This window comes from Neoarius graeffei, chromosome 10 (assembly GCF_027579695.1).
Source record: "Neoarius graeffei isolate fNeoGra1 chromosome 10, fNeoGra1.pri, whole genome shotgun sequence".
Classification (NCBI taxonomy): domain Eukaryota; kingdom Metazoa; phylum Chordata; class Actinopteri; order Siluriformes; family Ariidae; genus Neoarius; species Neoarius graeffei.
Genome location: NC_083578.1, coordinates 81,400,130 through 81,421,018, shown reverse-complemented (window position 1 = coordinate 81,421,018; position 20,889 = coordinate 81,400,130). Strand labels below are relative to the sequence as shown.

The 20,889-nt window shown below is 42.4% G+C and overlaps 1 protein-coding gene across 4 annotated transcripts in view; it reads right to left on the bottom strand.

Annotated features, from left to right (window-relative positions):
- The window catches only part of ptpn18 (protein tyrosine phosphatase non-receptor type 18), a 113,082-nt gene that overhangs the window by 80,635 nt on the left and 11,558 nt on the right, over positions 1-20,889 (bottom strand). For all 4 annotated transcript variants that reach the window (XM_060932400.1, XM_060932401.1, XM_060932402.1 and 1 more), the window contains 2 exons: positions 435-543; positions 24-100 (listed from right to left, as the gene is read on the bottom strand). In XM_060932400.1, the coding sequence (XP_060788383.1) occupies positions 24-100; positions 435-543 (186 nt within the window). The remainder of the gene's footprint in view (positions 1-23; positions 101-434; positions 544-20,889) is intronic.

Genomic DNA, 20,889 nt, shown 5'->3' with positions numbered 1-20,889 from the left:
TGTCAGATCCCTGAGATCAGTACCTTGATGAAATTTGCATTAATGTAATCACAGGAATATTCTGGTGTTGTTGGACTCAGAACAACGCGGGTTTGGTCATCTGGAAAAGAAGGAAGACAGCATTATTTAACCTCAACACTTCAGCAAAACACGGCGATTTCGGTCTTTCTAGAGCATGCTATTTGGAGTCACAGCTTGACGAATCTGTGACATCTTATACAAGTGCTATTTTTAAAATTCTGTTATTTGTGTGTGTGCCTTGAGCCAGACATGCGTCTGTGTGTTTCAGTTCTCTAGTACAGTAGATTCATAGTTGGACTTTACCCACAAAAATCAACCACAGCACGAGCACATACATGGCCTGGTCATGAATAAGAAGGAGGAAGAGCTGTTACATAAATGAGACTTTCACAGCATGGTGGCACAGTACTTACACGGCAGGATGTCCTTGTAGCGGTTTTTCTTTGTGTTTTCTTTGACTCCTCCAGCCGCTGTAGTCAAACCGTACTTCTGTTTCAGCGAGCCATTCTGATATTTAATCATCTGTATTTACATGAAAAAAAATCCACACACAGTAATAAGTATTTACTTCCAGCAGTATAACAGAATGACGTGGAGTTTCAGTGCTCGTTATTGCTGAGAATGGTGCATTATGATGCTGTTTGCTTTAAAATGGTTACTGATTTGGAAAAACCTTTTCATACCAATTAATATCTCATCTCATCTCATCATCTCTAGCCGCTTTATCCTGTTCTACAGGGTCGCAGGCAAGCTGGAGCCTATCCCAGCTAACTACGGGCGAAAGGCGGGGTACACCCTGGACAAGTCGCCAGGTCATCACAGGGCTGACACACAGACACAGACAACCATTCACACTCACATTCACACCTACGGTCAATTTAGAGTCACCAGTTAACCTAACCTGCATGTCTTTGGACTGTGGGGGAAACCGGAGCACCCGAAGGAAACCCACGCGGACACGGGGAGAACATGCAAACTCCGCACAGAAAGGCCCTCGCCGGCCACGGGGCTCGAACCCAGGACCTTCTTGCTGTGAGGCGACAGCGCTAACCACTACACCACCGTGCCGCCCACCAATTAATATAAATCTTCAAAAAGACTGCCATTTCTATTGTCGATGAAATATTTATTATGAGAGTTCAAAAGGTTAAAGGTTATCGAGACAAAGATAATTTCTTTTGTAAAAAGAGAAAGGTTTTTAAAAAAAAGTATCTACAAAATAGAATCTAGGCATGTAACGATCCACACAATTCGTGACTCGATTCGATTCATAATATGTGGTTCACGATTTGATTTTCCTATGATATTTTTGAAAACGAACAAATTAAGTGAAGAACATTTCATGACGAAAAAATGCAACATTGATCACCTTAAATCTTCCTTTTGTTAAATTAATAATAAAAAAAAACCCTTTTGTTTCATTTTTTAAAAACTAACAATAATTATTTACCCACATTTATAAACGTTGGAGTAAAATATAATTGTGTTTTAAGTACAATATTCCTTTTATTAAAAACAAAATGTTAACACCAAGTAGGCCTTTTCTTAATAAACAATTATGAACATTTGTACTCCCTCCATTTGCTTCTCTTTTCTTTATCGATCAGCAGTCTGTAAAAAGAGAGCGCCAATTTCTCATTAAATCTATTTGTATGGTCAGTCACACAACAGCTCTTCTATTTTCGATCTGGTTTTTTTTCTGCGTTTTTGCAGCATTAGAGCTGTGTTACTTCCACCTACTGTGAAGTCACATGCATTCCTGCTGTTGTATATTATTGCACCCTCTGCTGTCTAAACAACACAATTACCATGAAGAAAAACCAAGATTACGCAGCATGATAAGAATTGCAATTCATTTTTTATATCGTCAGGGCTTTCCTCAAAGTGTGGATACATGGTGCACCGCCGCAATGTGCAACGCCAGTGCTGTGCGCTCACTTGCACACCAAAAAAAAAAAATCAAAACCATAAATTGAACAATGCAGAGTACTTTCTGCACCTAAATATCTGCTATTCCCCTCTGAAAATGAGTAATAACGATAGAAATAGGAAGATATTGTAATCTATAGGTCGAGACTGTCCTGGTACTCAACCCAAAAGTGAAAAAGGGTTTCACTGCGCACAGTGACTGCTATTCACAAGCATACATAAAACCACATTCTAGGCACTGCGCTGGTTGCTAGATGGTGCTGTTGCGTGATTTGACCTCAATTCTGTTCCTGGCATCCTGGAATTGGAAAGAGGTGTGCTATGAAGTGTTTTCTCATCTCATCTCATTATCTCTAGCAGCTTTATCCTGTTCTACAGGGTCGCAGGCAAGCTGGAGCCTATCCCAGCTGACTACGGGCGAAAGGCGGGGTACACCCTGGACAAGTCGCCAGGTCATCACAGGGCTGACACATAGACACAGACAACCATTCACACTCACATTCACACCTACGGTCAATTTAGAGTCACCAGTTAACCTAACCTGCATGTCTTTGGACTGTGGGGGAAACCGGAGCACCCGGAGGAAACCCACGCGGACACGGGGAGAACATGCAAACTCCGCACAGAAAGGCCCTCGCCGGCCCCGGGGCTCGAACCCAGGACCTTCTTGCTGTGAGGCGACAGCGCTAACCACTACACCACCATGCCGCCCCCGAAGTGTTTTCTTTCAAATCTAATTTTGCCCTCAAAATTTTGCCTCTTGTATATTTGACAAGGTAAAAAAACAGCAAATTTAATAATGTTGAATTGTGCCGAGATGTCACCACAGTTCTTCTGGACACTTTGACTGTCACACTTGCTTCTTAATTTTGCATCAAAACCCAGTAGCCTTCATTATGTTTTCTTTTGGGCAGCACGGTGGTGTAGTGGTTAGCACGGTCGCCTCACAGCAAGAAGGTTCTGGGTTCGAGCCCAGCGGCCGGCGGGGGCCTTTCTGTGCGGAGTTTGCATGTTCTCCCCGTGTCTGCATGGGTTTCCTCCGGGTGCTCCGGTTTCCCCCACAGGCCAAAGACAGGCGGTTAGGTTAAGATGGGACGGCCTTGGGTTGAGGTGCCCTTGAGCGAGGCACCTAACTCCCAACTGCTCCCTGGGTGCTGTTAGCATGGCTGCCCACTGCTCTGGGTGTGTGTGTGTGCTCATTGCTCACGTGTGTTCACTGCTTCAGATGGGTTAAATGCAGAGAGGAATTTCACAAGTGTGTGATGAATAAAGTTGTGCTTTCTTTCTTTCTTTTTTAATCTGAAAAGTGGTCTCTTATGTAATATGTTGCTCAGATACAACATTTTTTTCTGTAACATTTAATTTTGTAGGGCGGCATGGTGGTGTAGTGGTTAGCGCTGTCGCCTCACAGCGAGAAGGTCCGGGTTCGAGCCCCGTGGCCAGTGAGGGCCTTTCTGTGCGGAGTTTGCATGTTCTCCCCGTGTCCGCATGGGTTTCCTCCGGGTGCTCCGGTTTCCCCCACAGTCCAAAGACATGCAGGTTAGGTTAACTGGTGACTCTAAATTGACCGTAGGTGTGAATGTGAGTGTGAATGGTTGTCTGTGTCTATGTGTCGGCCCTGTGATGACCTGGCGACTTGTCCAGGGTGTACCCCGCCTTTCACCCGTAGTCAGCTGGGATAGGCTCCAGCTCGCCTGCGACCCTGTAGAACAGGATAAAGCGGCTAGAGATAATGAGATGAGATGAGATTTCATTTTGTGCTGGAAAAATGATGAACGTTTGGAACTCTAAAATGTTTTTGGACTGACTCAGTAATGTAGAAGTTATAAAATAGAAATCTACAACAAAGTTTGTACGGGAAAAAAAAAACCTCCGGTGCTTAAGACTTTACAGTACTATAGACTGTATTTTCACTTCTCACACACTGTGGAGATTTTTGGAAACATTTAATATAATTTTTTACTCCATTTTTCTTCCCATCACTGTCATTTTGGCCTGAACCATGACCGTAGTCCTTCTCAACGTTCTCATTTCTGAAGCCATTTTCTTTGTTATTATTTCCTTTTGACATTCAGATAAGCTTCTCACAAACATCTCGCCCACACGGAGTTCCTGGTGACACCACTGCAAGGGCCTACTGTACATCTCAACCTAAACTGTTTATACTTGTGGTTTAGTGATAGTGGAATTATTTGCAAATCGTTTTGCTCAGCAGATTTCCTCACGACCTTCAAGAAACTCCTACGACGATGCATAAAAAACCCTCAGGTCTTCCCCTCTGAATGCAAATGGGGATTTATGTCGATTTCAATGTGCTCTTTTTTTTTTTTAAAACAGACGTAAACACCCGTGTCAGTATACACCCACAAACACGAAGAAGAAAAACAGGCATAAACACAGAGGTTTAGATTGTAACTATTATTACTGTATTAAAGATTATTCTATCCAGTCAGTACATATGAGCAATCACTCACTCTGATTGGTTACTCTACTACTAGGATATCAGCTCTTATACCGTGAATAGAGAAAAACAAAATGGCGGCGCGTGTTGCTGAACCAACCGAGGACGAAATAAAAACTCTACTCGAAAACAAAAGACTAAAAATTGTTATCAAGTATTTAAAAGAAACAGAAATAGCTAAAAGAATACAGTCGTCGTCCACCCCACAATCGCATGTTCTACACTCCAGCCCAGTCGGTGGCAGTAATGCACCTTTAATTTTGTTTGCTAACCACCAAAAAACCCTAAAGAAGGAACCCCCCCCACCAAATAAAAAGCAACAAAATATGGAATAAAAGTACAACCCTGATTCCAAAAAACTTGGGACAAAGTACAAACTGTAAATAAAAACGGAATGCAATAATTTACAAATCTCAAAAACTGATATTGTATTCACAATAGAACACAGACAACATATCAAATGTCGAAAGTGAGACATTTTGAAATTTCATGCCAAATATTAGCTCATTTGAAATTTCATGACAGCAACACATCTCAAAAAAGTTGGGACAGGGGCAATAAGAGACTGGAAAAGTTAAAGGTACAAAAAAGGAACAGCTGGAGGACCAAACTGCAACTCATTAGGTCAATTGGCAATAGGTCATTAACATGACTGGGTATAAAAAGAGCGGCTCTCAGAAGTAAAGATGGGAAGAGGATCACCAATCCCCCTAATTCTGCGCCGACAAATAGTGGAGCAATATCAGAAAGGAGTTCGACAGTGTAAAATTGCAAAGAGTTTGAACATATCATCATCTACAGTGCATAATATCATCAAAAGATTCAGAGAATCTGGAAGAATCTCTGTGCGTAAGGGTCAAGGCCGGAAAACCATACTGGGTGTCCGTGATCTTCGGGCCCTTAGACGGCACTGCATCATATACAGGCATGCTTCTGTATTGGAAATCACAAAATGGGCTCAGGAATATTTCCAGAGAACATTATCTGTGAACACAATTCACCGTGCCATCCGCCGTTGCCAGCTAAAACTCTATAGTTCAAAGAAGAAGCCGTATCTAAACACGATCCAGAAGCGCAGACGTCTTCTCTGGGCCAAGGCTCATTTAAAATGGACTGTGGCAAAGTGGAAAACTGTTCTGTGGTCAGACGAATCAAAATTTGAAGTTCTTTATGGAAATCAGGGACGCCGTGTCATTCGGACTAAAGAGGAGAAGGACGACCCAAGTTGTTATCAGCGCTCAGTTCAGAAGCCTGCATCTCTGATGGTATGGGGTTGCATTAGTGTGTGTGGCATGGGCAGCTTACACATCTGGAAAGACCCCATCAATGCTGAAAGGTATATCCAGGTTCTAGAGCAACATATGCTCCCATCCAGACGACGTCTCTTTCAGGGAAGACCTTGCATTTTCCAACATGACAATGCCAAACCACATACTGCATCAATTACAGCATCATGGCTGCGTAGAAGAAGGGTCCGGGTACTGAACTGGCCAGCCTGCAGTCCAGATCTTTCACCCACAGAAAACATTTGGCGCATCATAAAACAGAAGATACGACAAAAAAGACCTAAGACAGTTGAGCAACTAGAATCCTACATTAGGCAAGAATGGGTTAACATTCCTATCCCTAAACTTGAGCAACTTGTCTCCTCAGTCCCCAGACGTTTACAGACTGTTGTAAAGAGAAAAGGGGATGTCTCACAGTGGTAAACATGGCCTTGTCCCAACTTTTTTGAGATGTGTTGTTGTCATGAAATTTAAAATCACCTCATTTTTCTCTTTAAATGATACATTTTCTCAGTTTAAACATTTGATATTTCATCTATGTTCTATTCTGAATAAAATATGGAATTTTGAAACTTCCACATCATTGCATTCCGTTTTTATTTACAATTTGTACTTTGTCCCAACTTTTTTGGAATTGGGGTTGTATGTGATGGTAAGAACACATCTTTCTTTTTTTATTTTTCAATTATTATTATTATTATTATAATAACACGGGTGGCACGGTGGTGTAGTGGTTAGCGCTGTCGCCTCACAGCAAGAAGGTCCGGGTTCGAGCCCCGTGGCCGGCGAGGGCCTTTCTGTGTGGAGTTTGCATGTTCTCCCCGTGTCCGTGTGGGTTTCCTCCGGGTGCTCCGGTTTCCCCCACAGTCCAAAGACATGCAGGTTAGGTTAACTGGTGACTCTAAATTGACCGTAGGTGTGAATGTGAGTGTGAATGGTTGTCTGTGTCTATGTGTCAGCCCTGTGATGACCTGGCGACTTGTCCAGGGTGTACCCCGCCTTTCGCCCGTAGTCAGCTGGGATAGGCTCCAGCTTGCCTGCGACCCTGTAGAACAGGATAAAGCGGCTAGAGATAATGAGATGAGATTATTATAACATTTCTCACAAATTGCTACTGTCATTTCACCAGTTTGTTTACATTCTAAGCAGAAATGATTTTATCTGACGTTTTGTATAGAGCAGTGGCTACAATTATCGACACCTTAACGATCTTTTGGCCGTTGCAAAAACAGAAAAGACTTTCAATACGTAAGTTGTGCATGAATAATTACTGAAACTCATCTCATCTCATTATCTCTAGCCGCTTTATCCTTCTACAAGGTTGCAGGCAAGCTGGAGCCTATCCCAGCTGACTACGGGCGAAAGGCGGGGTACACCCTGGACAAGTCGCCAGGTCATCACAGGGCTGACACATAGACACAGACAACCATTCACACTCACATTCACACCTACGGTCAATTTAGAGTCACCAGTTAACCTAACCTGCATGTCTTTGGACTGTGGGGGAAACCGGAGCACCCGGAGGAAACCCACGCGGACACGGGGAGAACATGCAAACTCCGCACAGAAAGGCCCTCGCCGGCCCCGGGGCTCGAACCCAGGACCTTCTTGCTGTGAGGCGACAGCGCTAACCACTACACCACCGTGCCGCCCAATTACTGAAACTTCCACTGGAAAAAAAAATTAGTCGATTCCTGTTTACTTAGCGTATCAGATCACTTGACACTGTTCCACAATTATTGATATCCAGATAATTATTTATAAAAAAATATTATATATATAAAATCAGTATGTGATATTAAGTTAACATAGTTTTTATTGAAATTTTGTTTTACATAGACTTATATTTAGTACAAAATATCTTTTATATAAATATATGGATGTCAGTGCTTACGTAAATGAGGAAGTAATTCTCATGTTTGCAAATCAATGAACTGATAATGTTTAACCTGCATCAGAAAATCTTTTTGTTCCACTTTCTAAGTATTTTCGTAGCTCACATCTTGTTAATCATTCGTTGTTGTTATTAATTTCTAGTTTACCAATAAATGTCAATGGGCAATTGACATTGTAACCACATGAAAATCCAGGGTGTCGATAATGGTGGACACCGGTGAAAGAGATCACCATTATCGAAACATCACGTGACTTCTCAAACGTGCGTTTAGATACAAAATAGTGACTGTCAAATGAAAGCATAAGAAACAAAGTAGGTTGCGACAAGGAGATCATGAAATATCGGTGAATTTGATTAGTAAAAACATGTCCATGATCTTTCCACCATGCTTCCCTGCGATGATGTCCGGGTTTTTCTTGAATTGCTGATAATGCTAAATAAAATAAAATCCATCTCGGGTAACGAGCTGTCATCAGACGACAAGATCAAAGGGCGAGGCGGGTCGTGCAGTTGATTAATTAACCAATAATAACTGTTGTAACTGAAACTCACCTTTGTAAAATTGCTTTTTAATGCTAAATCTGAAAAGGTGTCGATAATTATGGACTGTTGATAACTGTAGCCACCGCTCTAGTTTTCATTTATCGAATTGGCAAACAATAAAAATGCTCTGTTTCTCAGAATGTGGATAGAATAAAAGAGTTATTCCACTCAATCTCGTCATACATGGACTATAGCTGACTCGGTGCTAAGCGCCTTGTCAGCTATCAGGTCATGTACGACTCGATTTCGTAGAACAACTGTTAAATATATCACTTTTTTTTTCGCAGTCCAGTTTCCATCAAATCGTGCGCTCTGATTGGCTGGCGAGCGGTCCGGAATCCTACGATCCGGACCCCGGTTATGGACCTTTGTCGACTCGCTCGTTCACAACAACAACAAACATAGTAGCAATTTTTTGTCAACATTTATTTTCGCGTTTCTCAGTATAATAGCATTAATTTTACAGCATGGATAGCGATAACAACAGTGTTCACAGCGAAAGCGAGTTTTACTACCCTGAGGAAGACGAAATAAAAGAAAACATTTCAGGAGAAAGCCGAAAACCTGTAACTGCTGCTAACACCAAGCAAATCCAGCAGTTTATTGAGGAGCAAAGGGCATAAAATATAACAAAAAAGACGACCTACGACCTCAATGTCTTTGGGAAGTTCTGTCGAAACCTAAATGAAGGTCGAAAGCTGGAAGACATACCTGGCGAAGAACTAAACATGTTGCTGTGCGACTTTTTCATGTCCACAACAAAGAAAAAAGAAAGAAAGCAAAAAAGAAAGTATCCAGCGCTATCTGAATCAGTCCGGCTCGAAACTAAATATCTTCACGGACCCTGAGTTCAACAAGTCACGAGAAGTCCTTGTGGTCCGTAAATGGCAGCTGGTCGAGGTTTTCATGAAGGGAAACCGTCCACAAGCAGCCAGGGCGTGTTTTTGACAAGCCTGTAGCAGGTTTATTCTAAATATGGTTTCCGTTTCGGGCGCTCTCATTTTCTGTTAGAATTTGGTAAAGAAAAAAATATATATATTATTTATTAGCTTAAGGGTGGTGGCACGGTGGTGTAGTGGTTAGCGCTGTTGCCTCACAGCAAGAAGGTCCGGGTTCGAGCCCCGTGGCCGGCGAGGGCCTTTCTGTGCGGAGTTTGCATGTTCTCCCCGTGTCCGCGTGGGTTTCCTCCGGGTGCTCCGGTTTCCCCCACAGTCCAAAGACATGCAGGTTAGGTTAACTGGTGACTCTAAATTGACCGTAGGTGTGAATGTGAGTGTGAATGGTTGTCTGTGTCTATGTGTCAGCCCTGTGATGACCTGGCGACTTGTCCAGGGTGTACCCCGCCTTTCACCCGTAGTCAGCTGGGATAGGCTCCAGCTTGCCTGCGACCCTGTAGAAGGATAAAGCGGCTAGAGATAATGAGAATGAGAGAATGGGACTAGCTTAAGGTCAATCCGTATGGTGAAATACCGTGACCTCGGCCTTGAAAATACTGACCGAGGCCCAGAGGCCTCAGTCAGTATTTTCAAGACCTCGGTCACGGTATTTCACGATACGGACCTCCCAGCTGGTAAATAACATATATGTATTAGCACGCCTGAGTACTCGCATTCACTCTAGCCCTTGTTTTTAAGTTGTGGGGTTTTTTTTATTCACTTTTGTCCGTTCTTCCTATAACTGTCTTGCACTTGTTTCTGGTTATGGACTGAAATTAGACTCAGTTATAACTCAAAGTGTGTGAATATAAACGTCATAATATGCATGGAGTCATGCACTTTTTGTCTGCGATGCATGAGATACGTTAAAGGTTAATCCGGTAATCGTGTGGACTTTGTGTTCTGAATTGAACCACAAGATGGTGTCTTGTCTTTATACATACAGGGTTTGGAGGTATTCAGCTGGACTGAATTTCTCTGACACATTACAGACAAAAAGATTCTTGTGAAATGGTAGAGCGAGCATCTCAATGATGATCTCTCTCTCTCTCGCTCTCTCTCACCACGATATTCTTAGCTCCTGATGTACATATCTGTACTCACACGAGGATGTGGTTTGTTATTTAGATTTTGGTGTGGACAAGATAAGCGTGTCTGCCAAATACTGTAAATTATAAACCTTGGGGGGAAAAAATAGATTCAAGTGATGTTCCACAGTATGAAATATAATTGTAAAAAGATCAAAAGTATGACATTGCTGTGGTATAAAGGAATAAATTATAATATACAGTACTGTGCAAAAGTCTTGGCTTCCTATTTTTTTAGACTGGTTCAAAAGCTCAAAGAAGTTTGACAATTACAGAACTGAAACATCCAAGGTAGAATTCAATAAATGTCTAAAGCTATTCTATACCTCGGCACGACAGCAAGACGGCGCTTTCTACAAAAAAACAACACTAAAGTCAATTCGTGCAGCCATCGATAGGTTTTTAAGAAGTCCGTCTAAGTGGGAATGAATTTGTCGGATTTGCAAAAAATAAAAATGCCCCGTTTCTCAAAATCCAGTGAATGTGGATAGAATAAAACAGTTATTCCACTCAATCTCGTCGTACATGGCTTATAGCCGACTCGGTGCTATGCACCTCATCAGCTATCAGCTCTTGTACGACTCAATTTCATGGAATAACTGTTAAATGTATATGTGGAGTGTCCACCATACAAGACCCTGTAGATGTTATGATCGAAACTCTACAGTATTAGAACAAGTGCAATAATTAATGTGACCAGACGTCCCGGTTTGACCGGGACAGTCCCGATTTTGAGTAGTGTGTCCCCAGTCCCGACAAAGGTCCGTCAAGATGCTGAAATGTCCCAGTTTACACCAAACACTAACAAACTGTCCCGGTTACAGCGATGATATATAGCCAACGAGATGTCAATAAAGCTTCTAGCAATTCAGCATCAATGAGCATGTGTGCGCAGTCAACCTTACAATGTATCTATTTGTACAATGTTACAATATAGAGGCCGCGTTATAACGTTTTTTTTCGCTAGCGGCTGTCAACTACTACACGACAATGCCGAACGGATGAGCGCTGGGCGGAGATGTTCACGTACTTCAAGAGTAGGGAGATTCCTTACAGCAATGTCAGCCAGCTTTGCCAGTTTGCAATGTGCCTACCTGGCGCCAATGCTCCAGTTGAGCGAATATTTTCACTCATGAGCAACACCTGGACTGATGAGAGGAATCGCATGACCGTGCCTACTCTCGAAGCCTTGCTCATTACCCGGGCCAATTTCGACGATACTTGCTCGCAGTTTCACAACAGGCTCTCGGGCAATAAAGCGCTACTGGAGCAAATTCACTCATCATGTAAATATATGCAATAAAATGTCATCTTCTTTAGGGTGGGTGGCTGTGTTTCTGAAACATTTTTTGTTGTCTTTCATCTGTTTCATCTGTCTTTAATCTGTATCACAGATTGTCTTGACTTGTTTGATGCTGTTGTCAACTCAGGGTTCACGTTTTCAAAATAGTTAATAGCCGACACTGGTTAAGATTAAACAGAGGAGGGGACGTCGTGGCTCAGGTGGCTAAGGCGCCATACCATAAATCCGGGGACCCGGGTTCGATTCCGACCCGAGGTCATTTCCCGATCCCTCCCCGTCTCTCTCTCCCACTCATTTCCTGTCCTGTCACTACACTGTCCTATCCAATAAAGGTGAAAAAGCCCAAAAGAAATCTTTAAAAAAGATTAAACAGAGGCATTTTGGGTAAAGGTTCGGAGGTGACAACGATTAGGCTCATGCGCTCATTCCTGTTACAATGCATAGCCTATTGTTTAAAAAAAAAGTTCATCGCATAAAATGTTGATGTTAATATGCAAGCAATGCATTTTCTTGGCGTTTTCACAAAGATGAAATAAATCAGTTGAAATTTAGGCTGGCGGCACGGTGGTGTAGTGGTTAGCGCTGTCGCCTCACAGCAAGAAGGTCCTGGGTTCGAGCCCCGGGGCCGGTGAGGGCCTTTCTGTGTGGAGTTTGCATGTTCTCCCCGTGTCCGCGTGGGTTTCCTCCGGGTGCTCCGGTTTCCCCCACAGTCCAAAGACATGCAGGTTAGGTTAACTGGTGACTCTAAATTGACCGTAGGTGTGAATGTGAGTGTGAATGGTTGTCTGTGTCTGTGTGTCGGCCCTGTGATGACCTGGCGACTTGTCCAGGGTGTACCCCGCCTTTCGCCCATAGTCAGCTGGGATAGGCTCCAGCTTGCCTGCAACCCTGTAGAAGGATGAAGCGGCTAGAGATAATGAGATGAGATGAGATGAAATTTAGGCTATTGGCCTATTCCCTATCATCACATCTGTCGTCTGATTTTCTTACTTTAACTGAATTGTGATAGAAGTACATGTAGATAACAAGAAAATACTTGATTATTCTCTGAAATGTTGATAAAAGTGAGCTTCTACAAAATGATAAAAGCACCTGTCTGAGCCATGGTTTGAGCCGGCGCATGTTTACATCAAAACGCGTGTGCGTGCACGAGTATCACGGTCACGCGCAAAGTGTCCCGGTTTTAGACTCGGGAAATCTGGTCACCCTAGCAATAATATAAACCTGTGATTTCCGACCTTTTGTTTACGTTTGCCTTAACTTACCAAAGAAACTTCTTAAAGGTTGACTTCGACAGTATCTGCTATGTGCATGAGAGCAGCAAAGGCAGTCTTCCTGTCCTCGCTGTGCTCTGTGTGACCGTTACTATCATTCGACTGACAGAAAAAGTGTCTGTGTGGTTCTTGCTCTCGGTGGTGACTGATTCTTTTTACCGAGAAGCATCCCAATTGCTTCTGTAAGGACAAAAATACCTGTTGTTCTGTCGATGGCTTCTACACAGCCCTGACTGATGAGTGACTGATATTTTAAGAAGCTGAGTTTCTAGGTGATTTGTCAACAGCAGGTGAGAACCACTGGTTTTCGAAAACTAACACTTTAACATGTCAGTAGCTGTGAGAAAGTGGTAGCTACAATCTGCAATGCAGGACATGTTTCGGTTCCCTATACACGAAGATTCTACAGTATAACGTTCCTGCAGAAGACATGGCCAACAAACAGGAAGAGGACACAATCACAACCACGTCAGATCCAACAGTCATGTTCTTTTGGGCATTGAAATTATAAAAGTTTATGGTGCTTCCAATTGTTGCAACAGAAACCTGTTCACCAAATTGTGTAAAGATCGTTTTCTTGAATTAGGAAAACGTAAAATTGGGCATGCTGTCTGTGTAGGATGTGTTCACACTCCTCTGCAGAAAACCCAAGCCAGATGGACCGGTCATGTTGTCAGGATGCCAGACAGTCAACTGCCCAAACAGTTGTTGTCTGTAGAGCTGTGCCAAGGCAAGCGCTTATCTGGGGGGCAGAAGAAACGCTTCAAGGACAAGTTCAAAGAGTCCTTCAAAACCCTAGAAATCGATCTCAACTCCTGGGAGTCGCTTGCTCAGGATCATCCAGCACGGCGAGCAAAGCTCACCAGTGGCGCACGTCCAGCAAAGATGAAACGTATTGCCAAGGCCGAGAAGAAATTAGCTCGAACTATCGCCACCCCCACTACAGCACCTACCCATGCGTATCTGACATGTGAACGTACCTTCAAAGCCCGGATTGGCCTCATCAATCACCTTGGGACCCACAACCTCCACCCACCAAATTGAAGTCATGGTCATCTTCGACCCAGAAGGACGAACATCTGGATGTGTATACTCTATCTCCCATTCAGGCAGAGAGACGCTAGTCAATCATAGGCATCTATGAGCTCGTGTATGCAGAAGAGGGCAGATAGTGCTTTCCTCCGAGTGTTTTACACAGCCCCCGTAATGCAGCATGAACAACTGTTTGAAAAAGCATGCATAGCAAAATATCTACTAGCTAGTATACGTTTGATCAACCAAGTTAACATCTTAGCTCACTCGGAAATATGAACAGCTTGCTAGCTAGCATTAAGTCTCGAATCATTACATTACACTAACAGCATTTAACGGACGCTCTTATCCAGAGCAACGTACAGTACCCAGAGTTGCCTGGGGGGCAGTTGGGGGTTAGGTGCCTTGCTCAAATGCACGTCAGCCATTCCTGCTGGTCCATGGAATCAAACCAGCAACCTTTTGGTCCCAAAGTGACTTCTCTAACAATTAGGCCATGGCCTTCCCTCAATCAGCAAAGTAAATAAAGGTACTACAGACTTAAGTCTGTTTTTTTTTTTTTTTTACACTCTAAACTAAATGATAGGGAACCCGCCCAAAGGGATCAATAAAGTTCTATCTAATCTAATCTACTTTGATGAAATACATCAATGCTGAGGTTAATATTGACAAAATGGTTCATTTTTATAATTTTATGGGTTGAAAATGGTCCTAAACCTTCACTGTCAGAAATAAGGGTACAGTAGGAGTCCATTTCTGTCCCGCAAGGTACAAGGTGTCCCCTAGGGCTCGTTACTGGACGCCAAGGTGTCAATGTGTACCGTTCTAGAGCCAGAAAGGTATATATACGGTACACACACACACACACACACACACACACACACACACACACACAATACTGTGCAAAAGTCTTCGACACCCAATTGTTTTTTAGTACAATCTTTGTGATGGACTTTTATTTGATGACTTCTGCATTCTGAAATCAGCACAAAAAAAACACTTTAGATTTCCAAACATTCGTTTTCTAGCACAAAATTAAAAGTTACAGAAAAAATGTATGTCAGTGTGTATGTCAGTAAAGAAAACAGGATACAGCATGTTATTGGGTGGCAGAGTGGTGTAGTGGTTAGCACTGTGGCCTAACTGCAAGAAGATTCTGGGTTTGAGCCCAGTGGCCGACGGGGGCCTTTCTATGTGGAGTTTGCATGTTCTCCCCGTATCTGCATGGGTTTCCTCCAGGTGGTCCAGTTTCCCTCATGAGAAACATTGGGCAGCCATGGCCTGAGGTTGGGCTGAAGTGCCCTTGAGCAAGGAACCTAACCCCCAACTTCTCCCTGGGTGCTGTAGCATACCCTAGCTGCTCATTGCTAATGTGTGTTCACTGCTTCAGATGGATTAAATGCTTCAGTCTGTGCTCGAGTGTATGTGTGACAAATAAAGTCGTCTTCTTCTTCCAGAACAGACCACGTTTCAGACAAAAACATAATTTTGGTGCAAAATTATGAAGCGAGTGGGACAGTCAAAGTGTCCAGAAGATGCTCAGTAAAACCTACAGCTCATTTCCTTATTAAAAAAACTGCACTCATTGGACCTGAGACTACTGTTTTTTTTTTTTTTTTGGGGGGGGGGGGGGAGGGGTTGAAAGCAAAGGGTCATCTCACACCAAATATTGACTTTGTTTCATTTATTATGGCTTACTGCTTCCTGTTTATAATATTTTTTAATGTTGAAACATTTAATTTCATTATTTTTAAAGCATTTTTTGGTCTACAGCATTCCTTTACACGTGCCTAAGACTTTTGCGCAGCAATGTATGGTCCCAAGCAGTATAGACCCCTTCGCAGTAAAGGGGTCATTCATATATAAGAGGAAATTGCGCGCGCAGCCTGGACTCAAAAAAGACTCAGCGATGCCTAGTTGTTGTGTTGTCGGGTGTCAGAATCGTAGCAGTGATGGGGTTAAAATGTACAGAATTCCAGCAAGATCTCACCCATTCCAAAAAAATTGCCGACGTCTATGACTACAAGCCATCAAACGTGTAGACTGGGATGAAAGCACCATCAAAAATGCACGGGTTTGCAGCGCCCACTTCATCACAGGTAAGATCAGGCTATTTATTAAATCTTTCTTTTTTATTCTTTCTAGTCTTCATTTATTGATGTAGCAAAATACTTTGGTAACGTTTGTCTGATTAGCTGGGTCATAGTTACACAATGTAATGAATATTGTTAGCATGTTAACTTAGCTTTGCATGCAATTTTGTTTGTAGGAGAGGTCTCGCTTGACTCAAGCAGTCCAGATTTTGTGCCATCATTATTTGTGTATGCCGAAAATCACAATTTTAAAGCAAGGATGGAAAGGTAAAATTGTGTGCCCTCACTCTAAATGCCAACTTACGTTGACTGCTCTAACCTAGCTCCCGCCCCGTTCAGTTTCATTTCTGCTCTCTGCCTCTCGCTTTTTACGCAGCTCTGATTTCTCTTAGCTGCACTCTTTACACTATCATTCCTTTCATGCCATTACCTCCTGCAAATTGCTGTTTAGTGTTGGTATTTGCTGTTGTAGCTAAAGCCACATTGCCATCACATCACTGGCATAATTTGATTAAAACAAAATGAATATGAATGTCCCATTGTTAATCAAGTTGTACATGCCCGCACATAACAATCATATGCGTCTAAAGACTTGTAGGCACGAAGTTTTTCGTGGGTGTACACTGAAGTCTTGTCAATAAGGTACGAGTATATATCTGGCCATTGTATACCAGGGAACTTACTAACATCGTCCGTCCACTCTTTAATTAAATACGGATCTGGTAGGCGATGTCCACTTGTTAGAGTTAACTTATTTATGTAGCATTCTCCATCTTGTAACGACAATTGTTTTGCATAATCTGACAGCTCATAATGCCGGTCTATGGGCAGCGCCATTGTTTCTGAGTCCAGGCTGCGTGTGCATCCTGGCAACGGTCGGTTTGTTTACAAACATGCGAAGGGGTCTATATAAAGGATACAAATAAGTAACGTAGAGGGTCCTGCCCCAGTGACAAGCCATTGCACCACTAAAGGTACAATAACGTACTTTATTTTCTGATTGTGTCGGAGGACTGGCGCTGACAAAGAATCAACCGTTTGGTACTTCTCTATATCACAGGGGCTTCAAAGTTTGGGAGAATAGCAGGGTACAAATAATTTACAGCAGGGTGCAAAATGGTAAAATGTCTGCCAGCGGCAGACATAATGCATGCAAAGCGTGCAGGGATGGATAGATAGATAGATAGATAGATAGATAGATAGATAGATAGATAGATAGATAGATAGATAGATAGATAGATAGATAGATAGATAGATAGATAGATAGATAGATAGATAGATAGATAGATAGATAGATAGATAGATAGATAGATAGATAGATAGATAGATAGATAGATAGATAGATAGATAGATAGATATGCAAGTACGAATTTTTCATGGGGCGGGATGGTTTGGAACAGGCCATCTAAAATTGGGATAACATTTACCCGGGACGGGTATTTGAGGCGGGTCGTCTAGCTTAAGCTTGATTAGCGTTGTTACGCACGCCAGTGTTTCCCACAGAAATTTTGGAGACTATGGGGGAGGCGCGGGGGTTGTTTAAAATTGAGTGATATGTTAAATATTAAGTTATTACTGAAAAACTATTGATTAAAAAAACAGACACTGAGAAATGGTCCTATAAACAACTTTACCAATATAAAAGATTACCAGGACTACAAAACTGCAGAAAAATAGGCTTTACTTATCCAAATGCACCTGTTGGTTCAAAAGTTAAAGTGCAGAGAACCTCACAGCACAACATGAAGTTACCTTAAAATATAATATAAATGCCTCAGCTTTCATGTAAGAAAAAAAACTATTAATACTAGTACTGTGTGCAGGCAGTCTCTCCTGAAGACTAAATTAAACAATAATTATAAACTAATAAAATAAATGGCTCAGGCTTCATAGAAGAAAAAAAACAATTTGAACAGAATCTCACAGTATGATGCTGAAGCTGCCTAAACAATGGAAAATAAAATACCATTTTGGCAAAAACGGTGGCGTCCATTAATTTCTTGTATTAAGTAAAAAAATATGTTGCCAGATACTGCTGACGTTTTACAGCCCAAAATATGTTCAAAACCCGCCAAAATGCACTTAAAACCGCCCAAATTGGGCGGGAAAACGCGCAATCTGGCAACACAGGCGGCAGTAATGGCTGCACTCATGTCGAGGATGTAAACACAGTTGACGCGGCAACGGACATACATGACATAGTGGATGTAATTTACGTTCACAACTTTTTTTGCTGTCAGAAATATTTAATATTAAATTTTGTGACTCGACTGACAATAGCCGGCGGCATAACAAGCCATAGCCGGCGATTTGCCGCCGGTGACCGGCTACTTTTGAGACCGCTGATATCATGGCAGTTTTTATATATTAAAAAAAAACCCGAATGTTAAAACCCTCAGAGCTGGGGGTGAAGGTTAATTTTAACAAGCTAATTAGATCTGTATTATTAGAATTAGAGGAAACTTGATAGATGGGAATTCTCGCATTCTCGCTACCAAACGTTATCAAGCTCGGTAGGTTTACCCCAGTGGCTGGTTTACCATTTGCCCTAGCTTTCACAGAGATTGCAGCACTAATAAGATAATAATCAACATCACCCTCGAGCTTGTTTTCCTTCGTCTTCCCGACAGAAGAAAAGGGGAGAAACAACATCGGAAAGCTGTGAGTCAATCTAAAAATGACATAAACGCCCACCTCGAGTGACAAACATCTCTATTGGAAAATGTCATGTCAGGCCACCTTACACGTCCCCGTCATTGATTATTTTCCTATAAAAGCAAGCCTTTAAGAGTTTTCTGGCTTATTTACTCATACTATGAGTCAGGTGTCATGACCAGGGTGTCTCCTGCAAATACTGAAATGAAACCTACGTCACTGGAGAGAATCAGATCATTTTTCCGCAGCGCACCTTGCTGATGTTTCTGGTCGTGTGCCGTTCGTTGGTCGATTGGCTTAATTGCAGTTTGTTTGGTTTTTTTTAAATCGCAGGTGACTTTCATGCTTGCAAAAGAAAGAATCGTGTACGGTATGTTCTAAGAATAATAGACAAATAGTAAGCGAGCAAACAGGGGATTTGTTATCTTTGTGTGCATCAAATTGAAAGCCACAATGTCTTTCTTACTTCCTTGTGTGAAAAGGAGAACAGATCGGCATGTAGTGCAATGTGCTCATCTCACTCTGAGCCTGGACTGACCATGACAATGCCTCTGACAATGCTCACATTAAAAAGGCAGATATACACATACATACAGGTCACCGACATGGCAGAAACGAGGTCAAAGATGAGGTATAGAGGCACGTGGGTTGTGTTTGTTACAAGTCTGCAGCAGACAAAGCACTCAACCTTGAAACCACAAGAGGAAAAAGCGTGCAATGATCCCCTGTGAAGCTTCAGTGAAAAAAAAAAAAACGTGCATAAGTACTTTCTTGTTCTTCAGTGTCACCACAGTGCCATAAGAGGCTGCCTAGAGGATGCATTTTATCATATGCGTATTGCAACATGCACATAGCCATGCAGCATGTACTGTCGCGGCTCTGATGTTTATCCTACTGTTTAAATGTGTTGCGTATCTGGAGTGCCGATCGACTCACAAACTAGACAACACAGTCAGCTTCTTTTGGGCTGCTTCGGTCAGAAAACACGTGACTCAACAAGCCATGTAGATTTGGCTCCCCTCCTGCACCCGTTTCATCATTCACCGTACGGTAACTTTTCTCCCAACGGACAACTTATTATTTACGAAAGCAAGAAGGTCATAGGGTCAGAGGTCGCACGGCAATGTACACACAAGGTGTCAGAGGGTTCAAACTCTCATCGCTCCAGAATAATGGAAATGATGCATACAGGAAACTTTTTCAATAGAATAAAAAAACATGTATACTATTCGATTCTTTATTTGGTTTGATAGCACACGATATTGTTAGCATATCGCTTATCCTATGTGAATTACGTCACTCAACCCAATGAAGAATGAGCGTTGAATATGGTTTACGATATTGCAAGGTTGTCAATACAACATGACGTCACACGTCAGAGACGTAAAACTTCCGCGCTAGCGAGCGAGTGACTAAGAATTTGTAAACAAATATGGCCGCCAGGGTTGCTTCGTTAAATACGGAAGATTTTGGGAGAATTTTGAAAGAGAAAGACGCGTTGAACACCCAAAAGGAATGTGTATCTCATCTCATCTCTTTATCTCTAGCCGCTTTATCCTGTTCTACAGGGTCGCAGTATGTATAATAATAATAATAATAATAATAAGATCGACTGGCTTTTTTTTTTTGGGGTGGCACGGTGGTGTAGTGGTTAGCACTGTTGCGTCACAGCAAGAAGGTCCTGGGTTCGAGCCCAGTGGCCGGCGAGGGCCTTTCTGTGTGGAGTTTGCATGTTCTCCCCGTGTCTGCGTGGGTTTCCTCCGGGTGCTCCAGTTTCCCCCACAGTCCAAAGACATGCAGGTTAGGTTAATTGGTGGCTCTAAATTGACCGTAGGTGTGAATGTGAGTGGGAATGGTTGGTTGTCTCTGTGTCAGCCCAGCAATAACCTGGCGACTTGTCCAGGGTGTACCCTGCCTCTCGCCCAAAGTCAGCTGGGATAGGCTCCAGCTTGCCTGCAACCCTGTAGAACAGGCTAAGCGGCTACAGATAATGGATGGATGGATTGGCTTTTTTCATGGTCTATCAGACATATTCCAGTCAGCTACTCATCTTTGAGTCGTTCAATACCATGCTAGCTGAATGGAATATATCTGATATACCACTCAAAGCCAGCTGATATTATTTAAATATTTAACCTGAAATGAACCCAACGAAGGCTGACGCTGTGATCATGAAGAGGATGTTTGGTTGCATGCAAATGTCTGCATCATGTAAAAAACACAGATCTGTTACAGTCTGGCATGAATGTAGATTATGATCAGCATATTCAGAGTGTTTGGGAGGACAGTTTATTCCAGGAATTTTAAACTATAACCATATATCCAAGCCGGTACTCGAATCACAAAGGACTAAGATACTTTGAGATTTTAAG